The sequence below is a fragment of the Narcine bancroftii genome, chromosome 3 (genome assembly GCF_036971445.1).
Source record: "Narcine bancroftii isolate sNarBan1 chromosome 3, sNarBan1.hap1, whole genome shotgun sequence".
In the NCBI taxonomy this organism is placed as follows: Eukaryota; Metazoa; Chordata; class Chondrichthyes; order Torpediniformes; family Narcinidae; genus Narcine; species Narcine bancroftii.
This window is the reverse complement of record NC_091471.1, coordinates 178,678,497-178,699,599: the sequence shown is the minus strand read 5'-3', so window position 1 is coordinate 178,699,599 and position 21,103 is coordinate 178,678,497. Positions and strand designations below refer to the sequence as shown.

At 39.2% G+C, this 21,103-nt stretch overlaps 1 protein-coding gene across 4 annotated transcripts in view; it reads left to right on the top strand.

Moving 5' to 3' along the window:
- Positions 1 to 21,103, top strand: part of sclt1 (sodium channel and clathrin linker 1) — a 189,831-nt gene that overhangs the window by 50,843 nt on the left and 117,885 nt on the right. For all 4 annotated transcript variants that reach the window (XR_011353954.1, XR_011353956.1, XR_011353955.1 and 1 more), the window contains exons 3-7: positions 6,088 to 6,155; positions 13,518 to 13,570; positions 14,057 to 14,129; positions 14,225 to 14,280; positions 15,984 to 16,119. Coding sequence is in view for 1 of the 4 variants with exons in the window: in XM_069925989.1 (XP_069782090.1) it covers positions 6,088 to 6,155; positions 13,518 to 13,570; positions 14,057 to 14,129; positions 14,225 to 14,280; positions 15,984 to 16,119 (386 nt within the window). In the remaining 3 variants the exon portion in view is untranslated. The remainder of the gene's footprint in view (positions 1 to 6,087; positions 6,156 to 13,517; positions 13,571 to 14,056; positions 14,130 to 14,224; positions 14,281 to 15,983; positions 16,120 to 21,103) is intronic.

Here is a 21,103-nt window from a genome sequence, read left to right as displayed (position 1 = left end):
CCCTGAAAGGATTCTGTTCCATTTTCTTATTTCCTCCTTATTTGCACCTGCACCCAGGACGAGGACTTCCATGCTAGATCATTAGAGATGCCCCCTTTCTTTGAACAACATGACTTCCCTTCTACCACCATCAAGTTGGCTGTCACCCACATATCTCCCATTGCCTGCACATCTGCCCTGGAACCCTACACACAATAATGATCTACCCACCAGCCTCTCCATCCAACATATTAATCTCTGCCATTTCCATCACTTGTCATGTGATTACATCACCAGACACCTATTTCCCCTCTCCAAATTCCGTAGGGACCACTCCCTCCATGATTCCCTCATCTACTCCTCCCTCCCCGCTAATTGTCCTCTTGACATCTACCCCTATGACCACAGGGGATGCTCCACTTGCATCCACACCTCCTCCCTCATAATCATTTGGATCCTAAACATCCTTTCCAGTGAAGTAACACTTCACTTTTGAATCTGCAAAGGTCTCCTCTGTATCCGAGAGACTGGACATAGACTGGGAGATCGCTTCATTGAGCACCTTGGCTCTGACCACTGCAATAGCATGGATCTCCCAGTGGCCACCCATTTCAGTTCCCCATCCTATTCCTTTGCTGGCATGTCTATCCATGGTCTCATGTACTGCCAGAGGGAGACCACTTCCAAATAGGAATCACACCTTTCATTCCATCTGGGCATCCTTCAAACAGATGGCATTAACATCAACTTCTCCAGTTTCTGTTTGAACCCCCCCTCCCCACAATCTTCCCGGTCTCTCATTCTCTAGCTCTATATCTCACTCTTCCCTTTTCCCCCAGTCTCCTTTCACAGAGCCAAAATAAACTCTCAACTTTCCTTTCTCCTACCCTCTTATCTTATTCAATTAACGCCTTGTGTCTGTTGTTCTGTACTTCTCCCCCTCCTATTCTTCCCTTTTTCCCCACCCTTTCACACAGAAGCCAGTCTATCTTTTTTTTTACCACCACTTGTATCTTGAGGAAGGGCTCAGGTTCACAATGTCTACAACATTTTTTTTAACCTTTCATGGATGCTGCAAGACTGGCTGAGTTCCTCCAGCAGTTTTTAAAAACTATATTTACAGCTTCTGCAGACTTCTGTGTTTCATGGCCTACTAGACATCTCCCTGTTCTGCATTTTCCAACTTGTGTACTATTTTGTCCATTCTTTTATTTAAAAATCACTCCAACTGCTTTCATTGTTGTTCACAACTTCTCTCAAAAACCACCCAGTTTTACCCAATCCACCTACCACCCAACCCTCCCTGCAGTTTAACCGTCTCCCTTTGTTTCCTGATAAGTTCTGGCAAAGGAGCATTACCCTGAAATGTAAACCCTATTTTTTTCTCCCAATGATGCACACTGATCTACTGAGTATTTCCAGCATTTTCCTTTTTATTTCAAATTTCCAAAATCCACTTTTTTTTTAATAGTAAAGTTTATTATTCAACTCTAACTTTTTAAAATGAAAAAGTTAGTTCAATTAATAACACTGGCCAATAAAGATTTTCTTCCTGATCACGTTTAGGTGTATTTTATGGATTTTGGGCTGCTGATTACAAAAATCACCTTAAATATTTCTTATCATGTATTGTTTTTTACCTATTTTTGTGATTTCCTATCATATATAATTACTAGTATATTCACCACAAAGCAAGCTGTTTTAGTCTATCCAAGCTTGCCTAGACATGCGCTCAGTGCTATGCAAATGTTGTCTTGGGCCTGGCTGGAAGGCACTTAAAGATGTTGTTGAGAATTTTCTTGGCAACTACGAAGCGCTAAACTACATCTGCTTCAAGCAGATAAAACCAGGCAGTGCAACGTGTCATGGAAAATACATCTTCTGCACACGCACTAAGACTTTGTCCCTGCTGATCTTGGTGCAGTCAGTGACAAACAGGGTGAAAGGTTTCACCAGGACATTGCGACCATGGAAAAGTGGTATCAGGGTATCAGATGCTGAGTGAAAACAAAAATCAAAACGTTTTGGGTCATTTGAACTAATGCAATGTGCCAGCATCTTGATACAACTGAACATACTAAATTCCATAAAAATTAATTTAATGTTTCTCCAACTTCCTACAAGACACAGCAAATCTGAAGTTATTTTTGTGTTCAGCTTGAAGTTGTCTATCATTATCCTCATTTTTTTTCAGGAAGCAAACCTTTAAAAAAGATTGTTGTCCAATGTAATAGAAATAATATCCAATACACAGGAAAATCTGTTTGTTCAGCACCATCAATTTTAAAGCCTGATCGATCAATAGAGTTTATCGATCAGGCTTGAAAATTGATGGTGCTGAACATCAATGATCTGACTTCAATCATTGGCACAATACCTTGTATATACTTGAAATAGGGTTCCTGTTATTCATTGCTGTTCTGTGATCATTGCTGGAAATATTTTTATTGAGGACAAAGCATGGTTTATGTGGGCTGTCCTACACAGCAAAATAATTTCATCACTCTTGGATAAATTAAGGTAAAAAGAATATCAAGCTTAATGCACAGTCTCAAAAGACACTGAATTGGACAATCCTTTCTGAAGACAGTACGTGTCTGGAATTCTTAATATTCCTTGCTTTCCTTATGAGTTAAATATAAATTCTCCTGGGGAAATGTAATGCTATCAGATGGAAAAGTAATTAGATTTTTCACTTTTCCTTTTCTAAACAAAAATTGTTGTCCGAAAAGATCACAAGATATGAGCAAAAGGAGGCCAATTGGCCTGATGGGCCTGCTCTGCCATTTAATCATGAGCTGATCCTTATCACTCAGCACCACACCCTGGCCTTCTCCCTGTAACCCTTGATACCCTGACTAATCAAATGCCTGTCATTTTCTGTCTTAAATACACCCATTGACCTTGCTTCAACTGCCATCTGTGGCAACAGGTTTCACTGACACACGACCCTCTGGACAAAGAAATTAGTCTGCATGTTTTAAATTGATGCCTTTTTATCCTGAAATTGTGGTCTCTTGTCCTAGATTCCCCTACTATGGGAAATAACTTGATCACAGCTACTCTGTCCAGGCCTTTCAGCATTTGAAATGTCTCTGAGGTCCCCCTCATCCTTCTGTACTCTAACGATTACAGTCCAAGAGTCAAGATATGCTAACCCTTTCATTTCTGGTATCATTCTAGAAAATCTCTGAACCCTCTCCAATGCTAGCACATCCTTTCTCAAATAAGGTGCCCAAAATACACAGTATTCCAAGTGAGTTCTCAACATTACATTCCTGCTCTTGTATACTTTTCCTCTAGAAATAATGCCAGCATCGCATTCTCCTTTTTCAGCAACAACTCAACCTGGAGGTTAACCTTTAGAGCACACATGTCAAACTCATGCCCGTGGGCCAAATTTGGCCCATGATATAATAATATTTGGCCCGCAAGATCATATCAAATATGTATTAGAGCTGGCCCGCTGGCTGCCGCGCCAGTATAGCGTATGCACAGCTAATACTACAAATCCCAGAATGCTTTGCAAATGCGTTGGCGCCGGCCCGTCAGCCCGCGAATTGCCCCCACCTCCTCTCTTTCATTACCATCTGCCACCTGTCGCCTAACTCACATGTAATAAATCCCTTACGAAAAATGGCCAAACGAAAGTCAGAAAACAGGACCTTTCAAGACAGGTGGGAGGCAGACTATATGTTCATCATTTTAAAAGACAAACCTGTTTGTCATTGAAGCAAGTTGTTATTTTTTTTTTGACTTGGCTTGTGAAAAAATACATTTAAAAGGAGCTTAAGGGCTATAGAGAAATATTATTTATTGAATATTTTATTTCTCATTTGTTAATGCTTCTTCTGGAAAGAGTTTAACCAAAACTATTATTAAACATTCATTTTAATAAGAAAAAGTTTAACATTACATATGTTGAAAGAAGAGAAAACATGCAGATGTTGTTGAAAATTTTCAATAAATATTTAGTTTGGCATACGACTTAGTCCAAGTTTTTAATTTTGGCCCTCTGTGAATTTGAATTTGACACCCCTGCTTTAGAGCATACTTTGTGAGGACTCCCAAGTACCTTTGTACCTTCAAATTTTGAATTTTCTTTCCATCTAAATTATAGCCTTCTCTATTTCTTGTACCAAGTATTCACTTCCTGACATGGTATTACATTTGCTCTCTCTTTACCCATTCTCCTAATCTATTCAAGTCTCTGCAGTCTTTCCATGTTCTCAGTACCACCAGCTCTACCACCTGGTGTAATCTGCAAATCTAGCAACAGAGCTATCTATTCCATTACCAAAATCATTTATATACAGTGTAAAAAGAAACATCCCCAACACTGACCTCTGCTGAATACCACTAGTCACAGGCAACCAACCCAAATTGGATCCCCTTATTCCCACTTTCTATTTCCTGCCTATTAACCAATGCTTACCCCTTCTAGAATCCTTCCTGTAATTTCATGAGCTCTCATCTTGTTACGCAGCCTCATGTGCAACACCTTGTTGAAGACCTTTTGAAAATCCAAATTCACAACATCTGCTGTTTCTCCCCTGTCTGTCCTGTTTGTTATCTCCTCAAAAAATTGTAGTAGGTTAGTCAGGCATAATTTTTCTTTAAGGAAACCATGCTGACTTAGACTTATCTTGTGATGCTCCTCTAGGTAATCAGTAATCTTATCTTTGACAATTGAGTCCAACATCTTCCCAACCACTGACATCAGTCTAATAGGTCCATATAGATTCCTTTCTGCTGCCTCGCTCCCCTCTTAAGCAGCAGACTAACATTCACGATTCTCCAGTCCTCTGGAACCATGCTAGATCCATTGATTCCTGGAAGATCATTACCAATGCCTCCACAATCTCTGCAACGACCGCCTTCAAAACTCTAGGGTCCATTCCATCTGGTCCGGGAGTCTTGGCTACCCTTAGACCTTTTAGCTACCTTTAGACCATTTAGCTTCCCAAGTACCTTCTCTCTTGTGATTTTAACAACACTCACTTCATTCAGTTCTTCTGCCATCTCATCTCTCATTACAATTTCTCCAGCTTCATTTTCTAATGGCCTTGTGTCTATTCTTGTCTCTCTTTTGCTTTTTACATACTTAAAAAAGCTCTAGGTATCCTCTTTGATATTATTTCCTAACCTCCTTTCAGAATTTCTCTTTTCCTTCCTAATCACCTTCTTAGTTGCCTTCTCTTAAGTTTTTTTAAGTTTCCCAGACCCCTATCTTCCTGCTAATTTCTGCTTCCTTGTATGCCCTCTCTTTTGCTTTTACTTTGGCTTTAACTTCCTTCATCAGACATAATTGTCTCTTTTTTTCTATTCAAAACTTTCTTTCCTTTTGGTATGTACTCCTCTTCCACATACTTTTCTTTTGCAGAAACACCAGCCATTGGTGATAGCTTGTCATCCCTAATAGTGTGCTTTTCCATTTGACTTTGGCCAGATCCTCTCATGCGACTGTAATTTTCTTTACTCCACTGAAATATCTGCTGCCATTAGTACAAACTACTTACAGACAGCACAGGACTAGAACTCTGGTGCTGATCATTGGCTCTGTAAAGGCATTGCACTAACTGCTATGCTAACCATGCAGCCTATTTAGTTATATTGCTAGTATGGTTTGCCATCTCCTTTACTCATGTTATATCTGCATTCTTCAATCAAATTATAAATTGGTGTGTACAGTGCTCAAATCCTTGGTCCTGATCATTGGCCTTGTGCTAACCGCTATGCTAACTGTGCTGCCCCACAGTATTATTTCGGGTTTTAAGTTTTATTCTATCTTTGATGTGTTTACATAGGGAGTTCCCCCCTGGGGTCACTTTCTGTGGTCTGGCAATGGCCAGGTCCCAGCATCGCCAGATTAAAAAGGTACAACCTGTCGTTAAAGTATCTGTTTATTCCCCCATCCTCACAGGTGGAAATTTCTTGTCTACATTGGGGCAATAAAACCTCTAAATATATTATGTTAAAAAAATCCCCTGAGGAAATGTTATTCATTGCTAGTGTCCCCTGGTTTCTAATAGGATGATGCTCTTTATACAACATTGGAGAAAAAAAAAGGAATTTTCAGTATATTGTGTGCAATTCTGTCTCTTTTAGTGCAGCGATTAAATGCCGTGCTCAGTCAATACCAAGCAATGCAACTGTCCAGCTCTGCTTCAAAAGAGGTACCGTGTCTTCCATTGTGATAATTTTTCATTTTGTTGATGATGTGCAGTAAATAACTCGAGATGATGTGCAGTAAATAACTCGAGAGGCTGAGACTGAGTCACTGATCTACAGGCTTTTATTCACAATGGACAAGGACTTCATCTTTTGCCGTGACCCGGGCTTTCTGGGGAAGGGTCAAGATGTGAAAAGAGGGAGGGGTCACAGGATGGTGTGGAACCAGATAATCAAGAATATAGCAGTGTACCACATTCACCCTTGTTTTTTTTAATTGTCTGGCAGGGTGACATGGGGCACAAAATCTTACAGATTAAGCTGGTTTGGTGACTCGATCTTCTGTACTGACCAGCGGAGCTCTGGTGGTGGGGTTGTGACTGGGGCTGCTGTCTTGTCCTGGACCTCCAGTGCTGTATTGGCTTGCTGGGAGCATGAAAGCTCAGCCGGGGTGACTGGGATGGGGGAAGGGTGCAATGGTATGTATTATGTGTCTGTGGGAGGAGGGGGGTGCTGTTTGGTGGGTGTGCTCCTCAGGGGCACCTGCTGCGCAAGGTCCCGGATGGAGACTCCACAGGGTAGGCTACATATGCGTATTGGGGGGTTCTCGTGGAAGAGCTGAACCCTTTTCACCAGTGCATCGCGTGTTTTCATAGCAGGACCGGGCTTGGATATGTCAGCCAGGAGGGCAGAGTGGTCCCCGACATGGACTTCCTGGAGAAGGAGAAAATTATTTTGTGAGGGGTCGCATAAGTGGGAGTACATACGGAGATTGAGTAGCATGGAGTGCCTCTGGAAGGACCTCCTGCTAGTGAGAGACAGGCCACCCCCTGAACTTTAGGGAAAGAAGGATGGCCTTCAACACAGTGCTGTTCTCTCTCTCTACCTGACCTTTCCCCTGGGTGTTATAACTCGTGTCCTGCTCGTGGCAATACCCCCGGCCAGCAGGAATTGGCGCAGTTTGTCCCTCATAAACTAGGACCCCCGTTTCCTGTGGTACCCAAACAGGGTGAACAGGTTACGCAGGGCCCCAGTGACTGTGATGATGGTTATGTCAGGGCAGGGATGGCAAAGAGGAACCGCGAATACTCATCAATAACAGTGAGGAAGTATGTATTGCGGTTGGTTGAGGGAAGGGGGCCCTTTAAGTCCATGTTCAGATGCTCAGAGGGGCGTGTAGCTTTTATCAGGTGTACCCTGTCTGGTTAGTAGAAATGCAGCTTGCACTCCGTACAGACCCTGCAGTTCCTGGTCATGTCTCTGACATCCCCAATGGAGAATGGCAGATTTTGAGATTTGAAAAAGTGAAAAAATCTCATGACACTGGGGTGGCAGAGGTCATTGTGGAGGGCTTTTTTTTGAAAATTTTATTTAAAGATTTTATAAAACATTACAAAAAAAAATACAATCCCCCCCCTATTCCCCCCTCTTCTGGACTATCTCATCCCAACCCCCCCCCCCTCCCCCACCCCTTAGAGACTTTAAAAAAAAATTCTTTCAGGTATTTAAAATAAACTGATGTGCCAACGCAGGGAATTTGGCATTCGGCCAGGACGAGGGTGAGGGTGGTGAGCTGAGCAGGGCTGCGCAGGGGTACGAGCGGGGAAGTGCTGCCGGCAGCGTCCTGACACGTGCCGACGAGTGCACACTACCGCGCAGCGGGCCCTATGAACACGCGCCCAACATCGCGATTCCACAAAGTACTGGACCGATTCCGTGCTGCGGGGGGGGGGAACCCGCTCCACGTCGGACTGAAGAGGCCGGCCAGATGTGGACTAGGGTCCAGACCCATAACAGGGCAGCCAGAGAAGAAATTTTAGTACCAGAGGAGGAAGAAGAAGAAGAGCATCTCGAATATCTGGATGAAGAAGATGAAGAATTATTACATAGCAGCTGAAGCAATAGAAGGTAGGCCCAGAACTACAAAAATGGCTTCGCCTTTTAAATCTGCCACTTCACCTACTTTAAAAAAAATCCTTCACCTGGACCTGATGTGGTTACAATGTTTGAAAAGTTAACAAAGCAGAATGAAAATATTATGGCTTATATGACTACTGGTTTTCATAACATAGATGAACAATTTGTTGAAGTAAAAAGGAAAATGTCTGATATGTGTGGAGAAATTGCTGCTATGAAAGGGGATCTTAATAAATGTTTGATTGCAGTGGACGAGGTACAGGAAAGATGTAAGAAAGTTGAAGATAGAATGGATCAAATGGATGGGATATGCAGAAGAATATGTTTTTGCAAAAAAATTGATTCACTGGAAAATCAAAGTCGACAGAATAATGTGAAAATAGTTGGACTTCCGGAAGATATTGAAGGACAAGACCCTATGAAATTTTTTCATAAATGGATTCCAGAAATATTGGGGATGGAATCATTTCCAGATGGATTGGAATTGGACAGAGCTCATCAAGCATTAAGAAGGAAACCTTTTCCAGGAGAACTTCCAGGAGCGGTTTTAATTAGATGTTTAAGATATCAAGATCGGGAGACAATTTTACGTCTTGCTGTACAGAAGGCTCGTGTTGATCAGAACCCAATAATGGTTCAGGGCAGCAGAGTTCTCTTTTATGCAGTTCTAAGTCAGGAAGTTATACAGAGATGTAAGGAGTTTAATCAGGTCAAGACAATGCTGTGGAAGAAATTGACATTTAGATATCCAGCAGTGTTGAATGTTTTATGGGCCATTCCAGCATCAGTTTTTTGAGAAAGCTCAGGATGCCTTAACTTTTGCTAATTCTTTACCAGAGAACAAGCTGAGTTTCGATCTTTCCAAGAAGCCAATAATCAATATTGTTCAGGCTAAGAATGGAAGTGGAGGTGAACTGCAGAAGATGGAAACGGTGCAACTAAATGACATGATGGATGATACTTCAACTCAACCTGCACAATAAATTGATGAACTTATTTTGAAAGTCCGGCCGGGGAGAGATAGATGACCCTGCTGAATTCGAAGTCATCTGCCACTAGTGGTATTGACCACACCCAGTCGACGAGGGGGGTACTGCTTTGCAGTTTTTTGTTTGGGGGGGGGAAAGAGTTTTTTTTCTTTATTAATCTTAAATTGGGTTGGACATGTGATTGCTTCATCTTTTAATTTGAAAGCCAGAGGAGTTGCTATTTTGATAAATAAAAAAGTACCCTTTATTTTGGACTCCTTTTCTGCTAATGCTGGTAGAGTTTTAATGGTGAATTGTAAAATATTTTTGCAAACTTGGACATTGATGAATGCTTATGCACCGGATAAGGAAGCATTTGTTACAGATACTTTTTTAAAATTTGAACCATTCAAATGGAAATATTTTGGTAGGAGGAAATTTTAACTGCTGCCTGGATCCATTGTTGGATAAATCTCCAAAAATTGTGAAGAGAACTAAAATGGCAAAGAGAATAATTGAGGTGATGAAAGATTTAAATTTGGTAGAAATATGAAGGAAATTGAATCCTACTGAAAAAGATTTTTCTTTCTATTCTGCTCGACATAATTCGTTTTCTAGAATTGATCTATTTTTAGTTTCAGCTCAGTTACAAGGTAGATTTACACATGCTGAGTACAAGAGTAGAACATTGTCTGATCATTCGCTGTTGTTGGCTTCTTGTTTAGGTACTGAGATGGTAGAAAATGTTTATCGTTAGAGATTTAAGGAATTGTTATTAAAAAAAAAACTTGAATTTGTTAAATATATTAGAGATCAAATTGCTTTTTATTTACAAATGAATGAAGATTCAGCGCAGGGTAAATTTGTTTTATGGGTCACTTTGAAAGCATATTTGAGAGGTCAGATTATTAGTTATACAGCAAAAGTTATAAAAAATATTTGGTAGAGTCAAAATTTAGAAAAAGAAATTGAAATGTTAGAGAAAGAATGTTAGAGAAGATAATAAGATGCAATTGTCTAAATTAAAGCTTTGTTATAATACCTTGCAATCTTACAAGTATGAAAAAATGATTCAAAGATCGAAGCAACATTATTATGAGTTAGGTGAAAGAGCACATAAAGTTTTGGCTTGGCAATTGAAAACTGAGCAAGCTTCAAGAACGATTAATGCAATTAGGAAAAATTCTGAGATTACTTATAAACCATAGGAAATTAATGAGGAATTAAAAAAAAAATTATAGTGGTCTTTATACATTGGAAGGTATGCAAAATATTGAGCAAATTGACTTGTTTTTATCAAATTTAGATTTACCATCATTGAGTGTGATGGATATTAAGATAGTCCCTTTATGGAATTAGAACTTAAGGAAGCATTACAATTGATGCCGGGAGGGAAGTGTCCTAGAGAGGATGGGTTCACAATTGAATTTTATAAAGAATTTAATTATTTGTTATTTCTGGTATGTATAGCAGTTTTGAAACAGGAAGCTGAAATTGGTTTATTTCCAGAATCTTTTTCAAGGGCATTGATGACTGTTCATTAGAAAGATAGGGTTGTGGAGGGCTTTGAAGCAATCCACGTACGCTGGCATGTCCCTTGTGACAGGGCATCTGAGAGCTCATTGAGCTTCCCTGGTTGGTATAGGATATCGTAATTGTAGGTGGAGAGCTCAATCCTCCATCTAAAAATTTTATCGTTCTTTATCTTTCCACGCTGTTTATTGTTGAACGTGAATGCCATGGCCTATTGGTCTGTGAGTAAGGTAAAACATCTGCCATCTAGGTAATTCCTCTAGTGCCGTACTGCCTCAACTATCGCCTGAGCCTCTTTCTCTATAGAGTGTTGGACTTCATGGCACTGGAGGGTGTGGGGGAAGAAAAGGCAATGGGGCTGCCTGCCTGATTAAAGGTGGCAGACGGGGAAATCGGATGCATTGTTCTTCACCTAGAAGGGGGCAGATTCATCCACCGTATACATTGTGGCTTTCACAATATCCTCCTTTATGTATCAGAAGGTTGCCCGTGCTTCATTTGTAAGGGGGAAGGAAGTGGGCCTGATAAGGGGTTGGGCATAATTTGGAACCCACTGGGCATAATAAGAAAAGAACCCCAGGCACCTTTTCAGGGCCTTGAGGCTGTGGGCAAAGGGGAGGTCTAGCAGAGGCCGCATGCGGTCAGGGTTGGGGCCAATGACCCCATTCTCCATGAAGTAGCCAAGGATCACCAATTGGGTAGTGCAAAAAACACACATCCTTATTGTGGGTCAGATTCAGGCATTTGGCAGTGGTGAGGAATTTCTGGAGGTTCACGTCATGGTCTTGCAGGTTGAGGAAGCAGATCATGACATTTTCCGGATATGGGAAGGTGGCGTGCAGGTCATTTTGGTCTACCGTTTTGGTCATACCTCATTGGAAGATGGAAATGCCATTGGTGACATCGAAGGGGAGCCTGAGGAAGTGGTAGAGGCAGCTGTCTGCCTTGAAAGCTGTGTACTGGCGAACCTGAGGGTGGATGAGGAATTGGTGGTAGGCAGATTTCAGGTCTATCATGGAGAACACACGATACTGGGTGATTTAGTTAACCATGTCCACGATGTGAGGGAGGAGATATGCATCCAGCTGCATGTCTTGATTAATGGATTGACTATAGTTGATCACCATTCTGCATGTACCCTCACCCTTGACCATCACTACCTGGGCTCTCCAGGGGCTTGTGATGGCCTCGATAATCCCCTCATCCAGGAGTCGTCGTATCTCTGCCTTTATAAACACTCTTTCACTGTATTTTTGCCCTCTTTTTGTAGCGACTGGCTTACAGTTGGGGGTGAGGTTGGCGAATAGCGGCAGCGGTGGTGGGGGGTTGATATGGAGGGTAGAGAGACTGCACATTGGTTGAGCCAGTGGAGGGGGTGGGGAGGAAGGAACAGAGCGGTCAGTTAAAGAACTGCGGGTTGCTGACCCTGAGGGATGGGTCCTGCTATCAAAAAAGTATTTAGTCACCTGGTCGTCGATGGAGATGTCCATGTCCCAGGGTGGTGACCCCCGTGCAAAGTACACCTCTGCATGGCAGAGGGCGATCTGCATAGATTTCACAAGATTGATTGCCCCTTTTAAGTCTAACTTTGCTCGAGTAACCTCTGACGCACTTAGTTAGACCTGATATCTGCAACATGGATGTCCAAGATCATGTCCTATGTATTTTTGATGGCCGCTACTGCCTGGAAGTTGCACGCCCGTGCGAGTGCCCACATGGACCAGAAGAACTCATCGCCCGATTCGCTCGGTCGCTGTCTGCGGGGGAGGGCAGCATATGCCTGGCCTATATTTCGTTATCTTTCTCCCTGTATTGTCCCTTGATTATATCCATGGCTTCCACGTACATGGTGGCATCCCTGATCACTGAGAACACTCTGAGCCTGACCCCTGAGAAGAAAAGATGCAGTGTTTGTGTCGGAGGCCACGATGCTAGCTGAGTTTTGGTGGAAGACCTTGAAACAGCGTAGCCAGAGTTTGAAGTTGTCTGTGGCACCAGACAACTGTGGATCGAACTCCACTTGTCGGGTTTCAGGAGTTGGTCCATTATTAGCAATGAAAACAATAAAGTTGTGAATAAAATTGGCACGCCATAAATTACTGGAGAGGCTGAGACTGAGTCAGTGATCTGCAGGCTTTTATTCACAATGGGAAAGGACCTCATCTTGTGCTGTGACTCTGGCTTTCTGGGGAAGGGTTAGGATGTTAGAGACTTTAGACACGGTCAAAAGAGTGAGGGGCCACAGGTAGAGTCACAGGATGGAGTGGAACGAGATCATCAAGAATACAGCAGTTCACCACAGTTGTAATGTGGCCTGTGTATAGCTGAATCATACAGTCTGATAAGATTGTTTTTTCTCTTAATCTGTGGTGGGAAAAGAAGGGTTAATCTCATTTTCCAATTTGCTGTTCAGATGTATGAAGTATTTTTGTTCATCCTTGAGACATCCATGTTTCTTTGGGAGTGAGATCAGCAAATTATGATTCAGCTTAAGCTTGATGAGTAGCACAATGGCACAGCTAGTAGAGATGCTGCCTCGCTCCGCCAGCTGCCTGGGTTCCATATAACCATTTACGGAGCGGAAACAGGCCATGTTGGCCTTTCGAGAGGAGCGGTTCCAACCTAACTTTTTGTGTTATCTGTATGAAATTTGCACATTCTCCCTATAACTCTGGAATTAGTTTAGGATAAATGTATTGTTGATGATCAGGTTGGACTCAGTGGGCCAAAGGGCTTGCATATTTGTTACATCTTGCTCTGAGCTTAAAACCATACATATTGGGTGAGTCATGGTCAAACTAATACATCTGCTTTTGTTTACAAAGGGGAAACTCTGATTTGAGAATTAAATCAGAACGGGGCAACGAGTTTGACTGGGAACAACTCACTGTATGATGCAAAATATCTTTGAAAAGTTGTTTATTAGTAGTAATTTCTTTTTTGAATTAGCTTAGACAATTGAAAGAAAATGATCCTCCAGCACCTTGGCTTGTGGACAAATGGTAAGGGTTACTTTTCTAAATTCTGTGGATAATTGTGTTCTTGCTATTCATCACCCCCAGCCCATGTGACACTTTTTATTTCAAATAATGTTCTTTCAAATCTACAATTTCAAACTTGTTTTCTTTAAAATATTTTGAGATATTTAAATTATTAATATTTAAATAACTTTTGAGTGATTCAGATTTTTTTTTGTCTGAATGAACATAGTAAAAATAACTAAGTTTTACACTCGCTAAAGCTAGTTGAATAATGTGATCATTACTTTACTGTTAAAACCCACTCAGGATGCATAGAAAATGTATGAGGAAAACAGAGCTTTAAATAAAAAGTGAAAACTATCAGTCTTGATAACTACCAATAATTCAGTACGTTTCTCATAATTCCATTTAGTAAAAGAACAATTATTAATCATTTATAAAGTTACTGAATTTTGAAGCATCTTTTTTGAGCTTTCTAACTCTATTTCCTTCCCTTTTCTCTGACAGCCTAATGGCACCTCTTGTAGCAGAATATGACAAACAGTTGCAAAATTTGAATGAGCAGTTGAATTGTCACCAGGTAAATTGCTTCTTACTTTGTTTTAAAAGTTGATGAATTTCTTGACATTTGTGTATCTACTTTCCAGCCACATACTCTCTTTTTCATTGTCACAGGTTCGTATGAATGAAATGAAATTAAAGCTTGAAGTTGTTGTAAAAGAAAATGAAAGGTAAGATTACCCAGTTTGGAATTATTGCAAAATAAGTCAACTCGTCTGAATAGGTTATCCCTAACGCTGTTAGGGATGGGAGTTCGAATCCCATGCTGTCTATAAGGAGTTTGTGTTCTTCTTGTCTTTGCGTTGGTTTCTTCTGGGTGTTCCAGTTTCTTCCCACCATTCAAAAGCATGTTGGGGATTGTAGGTCAACTGGGTGTAATTGGGCGGCACAGCCTCGAGGGCCAAAGCAGCATGTTACTGTGCTGTCTGTCTAAATTTAAAATGATGAGTTATTGCAGATAAAAATGGAAACTTTAAATGCTACTATAGAATTACGCTGAGATTGTTGGTCATTTTCAAAGGGCTGATGCCATGAGGCAGTCACAGATGCGCTACTTTCAACCCCAAGATATAGATTTCAACAAACACGGGCTTGTCAGAATTATTTCAGTTGTCTTTCCTGTAAAGCACTGAAAACACTGGTTTATTCCCTATTTAATTCCATGAAAGTTTTGGCATCCAATCAATAACTCCCATTAACAAATTTTGACAGGAATTAACATCTTTGGCAATGTCACGATTCACTTAGTAGTTAAGGACATGTGAGTCATGTTGCTAATGTTTGCAAAGTGCATTTTCTTACATTGTTCACATTTTAGCTTTTTTCAGGAGCTGAAACTATTTTCTCATTCTCTAAACTAAAATCCCATTTATAAAGGATCCCAACTTGGTATATTGATTGTCCAGTTTTATCCATGGATACTGTCTGACTTGAGTCCGTACAGCTTCTCTTTGTTTACTCATCTGCTATTTGTGTACTCCGTATCTGGCCAACATCAATCAACTCGATGTAAACTATAGTCTGAGCCTTGGACTATTAAAATGAGTACAGTAAAATCCCTGTAATCCAGAATTCAAGCAACCAGCAACCCCAAGTAACCAGCAAAAAACTCAAGGAAAAAAATTCAAAATAAATAAAAATCTGAGTAAGTTTAAAATTGTAAAAGTAAATGTTCTCCAAAGCAACACACAAACCCCTGGTGAAGATGAGAGCAAACATTCAACCAAAGGAGCACTCCGGTCATGCCCTGCCCGCAGCAGCTGTTTGAATAAAATAGCATCACCCAGGATGAAAAGCTGGGCAATGTCTCTTGCCAGTGGGGAAACTCTCCCAAAGTGTGTCCTATCCCTGTCAAATAAGAGTCTTTATTTGTATATTATTATACAATTATTATTATAAGTATATTAGTAAGGCTTTTACTGTAAACTTGGGGTGAAGAGAAGGTTAATTATAATTGGCATGGTTAGCGCAACACTGTTACAGCGCCAGTAACCGAGGTTTGAATTAAAATTAAAATTTGTAAATTATGGGAATCATCTGATTAAAGTGAACTCTACATAATTAAGGACAACAGTGCTGATTTTTTTTCAAATTACATTTTGCACTGTCTTTTGTTTTTTAAACTGTGTAATCTTAATGCAGGCGTATTAGTTTGGCATTGTGTCTCAGGCAACTGGAAAATTCTCATATGCTGCATCCGCTCATATGTCGGGCATTTTACTGTCTATCACCACCTGTTTCGCGCTTTTATTGACTGAAACTATTGACTACATTATTGTAGTGAATGGATCTGAGTTTAGACCTTCAGTTTTCTTGACAAATTTAATCTTAACAAATTCAGTCTACCTCACCCACTATATTGTCTTTGCTCCAGATTGCATGCAAAATTGCAAGAGACCATTGAAAACCAATTGGAATCTCTACCTTCTGGTGCAAGAATTGGTGATGTTGATTTTACAGAGGGAGAAACAGTGAAAAATCTGAAGGAACAGTTGCGACTTGCCATTAAGGTAAGCAGTGAGTAACGAAGTGGCAGACTGCTTAACATTCAATAAAAAGAAATCATCCGTAGCCATAACAATTTTGTTTGAAGTTATTCTGATGAAACACTATGTAGCATTCATATATAATTATCTGGAAATTAAAATTAGAATCTTGTGGAGATTAGATTGAACACTGATTCCTCAGTTTGAAAATACCACACTGAACAATAATAAGCCAGTTGTATTTTTCCACAAGTCTGATTGCTTTCATGATTATCCTTCAAGCACCATCTCACAACTTTGACTTTTTTTTAAAATGGCTATTCTGAAAGGAACATGATTGATTTGTAATCTATCTATGTTACAATGCAGTTATTGCACAGAAGTAGAAAACTAGGTTTGATTTTTATAAATGTTTCTTATTTTGCTTGGTTCCACAAACCCAAAATATTCAAGTTAATTGTATTGTTTTTTGATGAAGGAACAACATGTATAGATTTATATTAAAAACAAGAAAACCCGAGGGGCGTGGCAAGATGGCGTAAGGATCAGACGTGCCTTCCAGTCCTCTCCTGACTCTATCTTATTGTTTTGTCTAGAAATGCCCGTTAAAATTCTTTAAAAGTTTAGATAATTTCAGTGCTGTTAATTTAACTTATGATGGTACAATTGGTGGAAAAGAGCAAAAAAAATGACAACAGATCATCAAAAAAATACATTTTCCAAAAGTTCAAGTTTTGGAGCCTACCTACAGGAAAGACACCGGGACTCAGCGTGAAATGGATCCCAGGAGAGAGGTACAGTGTTCGGATGTAGAGCTCTATGTTACATCGGTAGAGCCCCCTAAAGAGGGCGCCAAACAGCCTTTAGAACAAAGAGTTACTCAAAGGCATTTGTCCAGCTGTAGAGGTGGCGCTGCAAACTGCATCTTTTGAGATACAAGAACCTATACAACTTGATGTACTGTGTAAGGTAAAACATCATGAGATGGGAATGTGTAGGGAGTTACCCTGTACAGGGCAGTAACAAGAAGGGGAGGTGTCCTTGTACTCCTGTTAGGTAAAACATCATGAGATGGGACCGGAGAAGGAGTCACCCAGTACTAAGGAGTAACAGAATGCATCCTTGTACTTACAAGATAAGAGAGACATTGATGGATTGAGAGGCAGGAAGCTAGCAGGGAAAGGATAGCAACAGTTTTAGTCATTGGACAAGTAATGATATGATGATGTTCTAAGCATGTATCCAAGGGTATAAAAAATCACCATTTTGCTGATAACGGCAGAATGCATTCTCCGACTAACTTTGTTAGTCGCAAGTGTTACAATCCGGTAATAAAGAACAAAGAACCCTGATTTCGACTCAGCCTGGTGTTTGTCTCACTCATTCATGAACAAAGCAGACCTAACAATTGGGAGAATTTAATACATTATGGACTGGGGAAAACCCCGGCCAGCGTCCTCCAGTCATTGCTGGAGAGGCTGTGGCTGGGGTTTCCACACGCAGTCATACTACAAGGAAGGCAACCAGAATGAAGGAAGGAATAGAAGATCCTTTGGAGAAGAAGCAGGAATCTGTTGAGCCAAAATCTCTTCCAATTGAAAAGATTTTTGTGAATCTTGAATCTAAATTATCTTATACAATGCAGGTATTATTCAAGATTATGACTGAACTTGGTACTAGGTTTAATACTTTGGTGAAAATACATTCTCAACAGATGGCTGAGTTTGGAGCTTTTAAGCTTGAAGTGAGAGATAAATTTAATTCGTGTAAAGAAGATATAGACTAAATACGGGATCAAGTTTTTGATGTGACCAAAATGGTCGAAGACTTACAAACTCAAAATAAAAATTTGGTGAAAAAAATTGATTATTTGGAAAACCAATCCAGACAGAACAATATAAAGATTATTGGTTTGCCGGAAGGTATGGAGGGATCAGACCCAAGAAAATTTTTTACTGAATGGATTCCGCAGGTGTTGGGTCAAGAACATTTCCCGGACGATATAATACTGGAACGTGCTCACAGAGCCTTGCGTAGAAGACCTATTTCAGGTCAAAGTCCAAGACCTGTTTTGGTTCGTTGCTTGAATTATTATGACAGAGAAATAATTTTACGAGTGGCTATTAGAAATGCACAACAGAGAAAATCACCCTTGATGATTCAAAATAATCGAGTTTTCTTCTATGCGGATTTGAGTCAAGAAGTTATGTTCCAATGACGGGAATTCAATCCTGCTAAAGAGTTGTTGTGGAAGAAAGGTTATAAGGCAACCTTTAGATATCCAGCTGTTTTGAAGGTTTTTCAAGATGGTTGCCAACCAAAGTTCTTTGATTCTCCAAAGGAAGCTATAGTATTTGCTCAAGAGCTGCCAATTACTCAGTTTCAACAGAGACATAGTCCGCCGCGATCTCTAAGGAGACAAGAGATGGAAGAAAAGAGTCGTGCTCCAAGAAGGAATGGTTGTAATGGTGACTCGGCAGTTGGAGCTGATTAAAAGAAGAGTTGTCCTTTTTTTTTCTAATGTTTTTTTTTTAAAAGGAGGGATATTAAATAATGATGATGTTAGTTTAAGATGAAGTGAGAGTTGGGGGAGAGAACTGGATAGGCACTATTTCCTGAAAGTCATATGCTTCGTGTGAGTTATCTCACACCCATTTTTTTTTTTGGGAGTTACCGCATTGCGCAGTTTAGACGGGAGGGGGTATTTTTAACCTCCTACCCATTTTTTTTTTCCTTTTTTTTGTATTATTAGATTAAAGAGTGAAGGGTTTTTATTTGTTTAAATATTTAAAAAAAGCATAAAATATTTGATTGTTTAAAAAACTAAAAATTGATGTGGTTTTTTTTGTAAAGTTTATTCAGTAGATAAGGAATATCTGAAATTTAAATGTGAATGGGATGGATAAGTTTTTTTTATATATTTTTTCTTTAACTTTAAGGTGAAAGGAGTGGTAATTCTGGTGTATATTATTTTGCTATTTTAGTTATAGAACGAAGGGAATAATGGTGAAAGTTATAAATTGAATTGTACAATTCTTAATGAGGCTTGAATTTTGTTTGTGGTTTATGCTCCATTTGTTGAAGATATAGATTTAGTTGTAGATGTGTTTTTATTATTTGGATATCTGAATTTTAACGTAATGATTGGGGATATTTAAATGTGGTATTGGAGATTTTATTGCATAACTAAGAGTAAAAGGGAAAAATGGTGGAAGAGTACTAAAATTGAATTGTACAATGCTTAATGAGGTTTGAATTTTGTTTTAAGATGGTGGTTTATGTGACTAATATGATGATAGATGTGAAGTTAGTTGATATTTGGTGAAAGTTTATCTGTATAGAGAAAGTTTTTTTTTCATCTTTTTTTTATGCTACAATTTTTTTTAAGAATTGATTGTTTAAGAATTTTTGATAGATAATATTACTAACTTTACTAATTTTTTATATTGAGTTAAATATATGTTTCATCTTGACTCCGTTTGTTAAATATATGCATTTAAGTTTGATTTAAATATGTTTTTTAAGTCTGATATCTTAGTATTAATTACTTTTCTTTTTGTTAGTATTTTAATCGGTTATGTTTTTGTTTTTTTGTAAGTGGGTTTTTTTCTTACATATTATTAACTTTATTAATTCTTCACTCTATTTTTGGGGGGGAAAGGGGGGGTTGGACTAATTTGAGTTGGGTTATTAATGTGTAATAATTATTGGGGAGGGTATAGTTTATTTAGATTACTGATATTGTATTGTAATTTTATTATTTTATTCTTAATTTTTTTAAAATGTAATCCTATATGTTATTCATGTTATAAAATCTTAAATAAAGTTTAAAAAAAAAAACAAGAAAACCCATCAGAAATGCTCTGCAAACTGAGCAGCGCATTGTAAACTTATCAGGCCAATGCACTTTTTGATGAAAAGTTATCAACCTGAAACATTGACTAATTTTTTCACTCAGTGGAGTTTCTAGCATTTTCCAGTTTATTTCAATTGATTATTTTTTTCCTTTTCAATCTATGGATCAGTGAGTTACTTTGCAAAGCATTAAAGCTTGCCTAGTTCCAAGCATTAATGTTTCATTTCTGAAACTCAACTGATTTTAATGGTTTGTTTTGTTGCATTTCTGATCAATTAAAAAACGATGGACATTGAGTGCCACTTTCAAAAGTCAATTAGTGGTTTATCCCTTCGAATACCATGATTTAAGACTTCTAGTTCAAATTTGGTTTGGGCAACAATACTAAAGAAACAACTTAAACAAGGGTAAAACAAGGGTAATGTGATTATTATGAAGTTTATTAAGAAAATTAAACCATTTCCTTAAGGTTCACATCTGTACAAGTGTTCTAAATTTTCCCTTTCTAGCTGTAAACTAATTCATGGAATAATTTGAAGAGAGGGTGCATCTTCAAAGTTCAGCTTCTCATTTGAGTTAATGATTTACAGTGATTTTGTTTGGGGCAAAGACATTTTTTATTTGCCCCTGTGCTCCAGTTTTAAATTTGTAATCAAATAGTTCACATGAAATTAAAGTGGACATTCCAAATTTTATTCAAGGTTATTTATGTACATTTTGGTTCGACCATGGAGAAATTACAGCATTTTTTTATACATAGTCCCCTCGTTTCAGAGCACCATAATGTTTGGGACATTTGACTGCAAAGGTGTTTGTGAGTCCTCGGGTATGTTTAATTCTTCATTGGTGCAGGTATAAGAGAGCTAGGCTTGCTTCTAAATGTTTGATCACCTTTGGAATTTGTAGTTTTCATTTTTCAACGTAAGGACTAGAGTTGTGCCAATGCAAGTCGAAACCATTATGAGGCTGAAAACAAGAATAAAACAGTAAGAGACATCGCCCAAACATTAGGATGACCAAAGTCAGCAGTTTGAAACATCATTAAGAAAGAGCACACTGGTGAGCTCAGTAATCACAAAAGGACTGGCCTTCCAAAGCCCTCCAGTGCTGATGACAGAAGAATTCTCATCATATTGAAGAAAAATCCTCTAA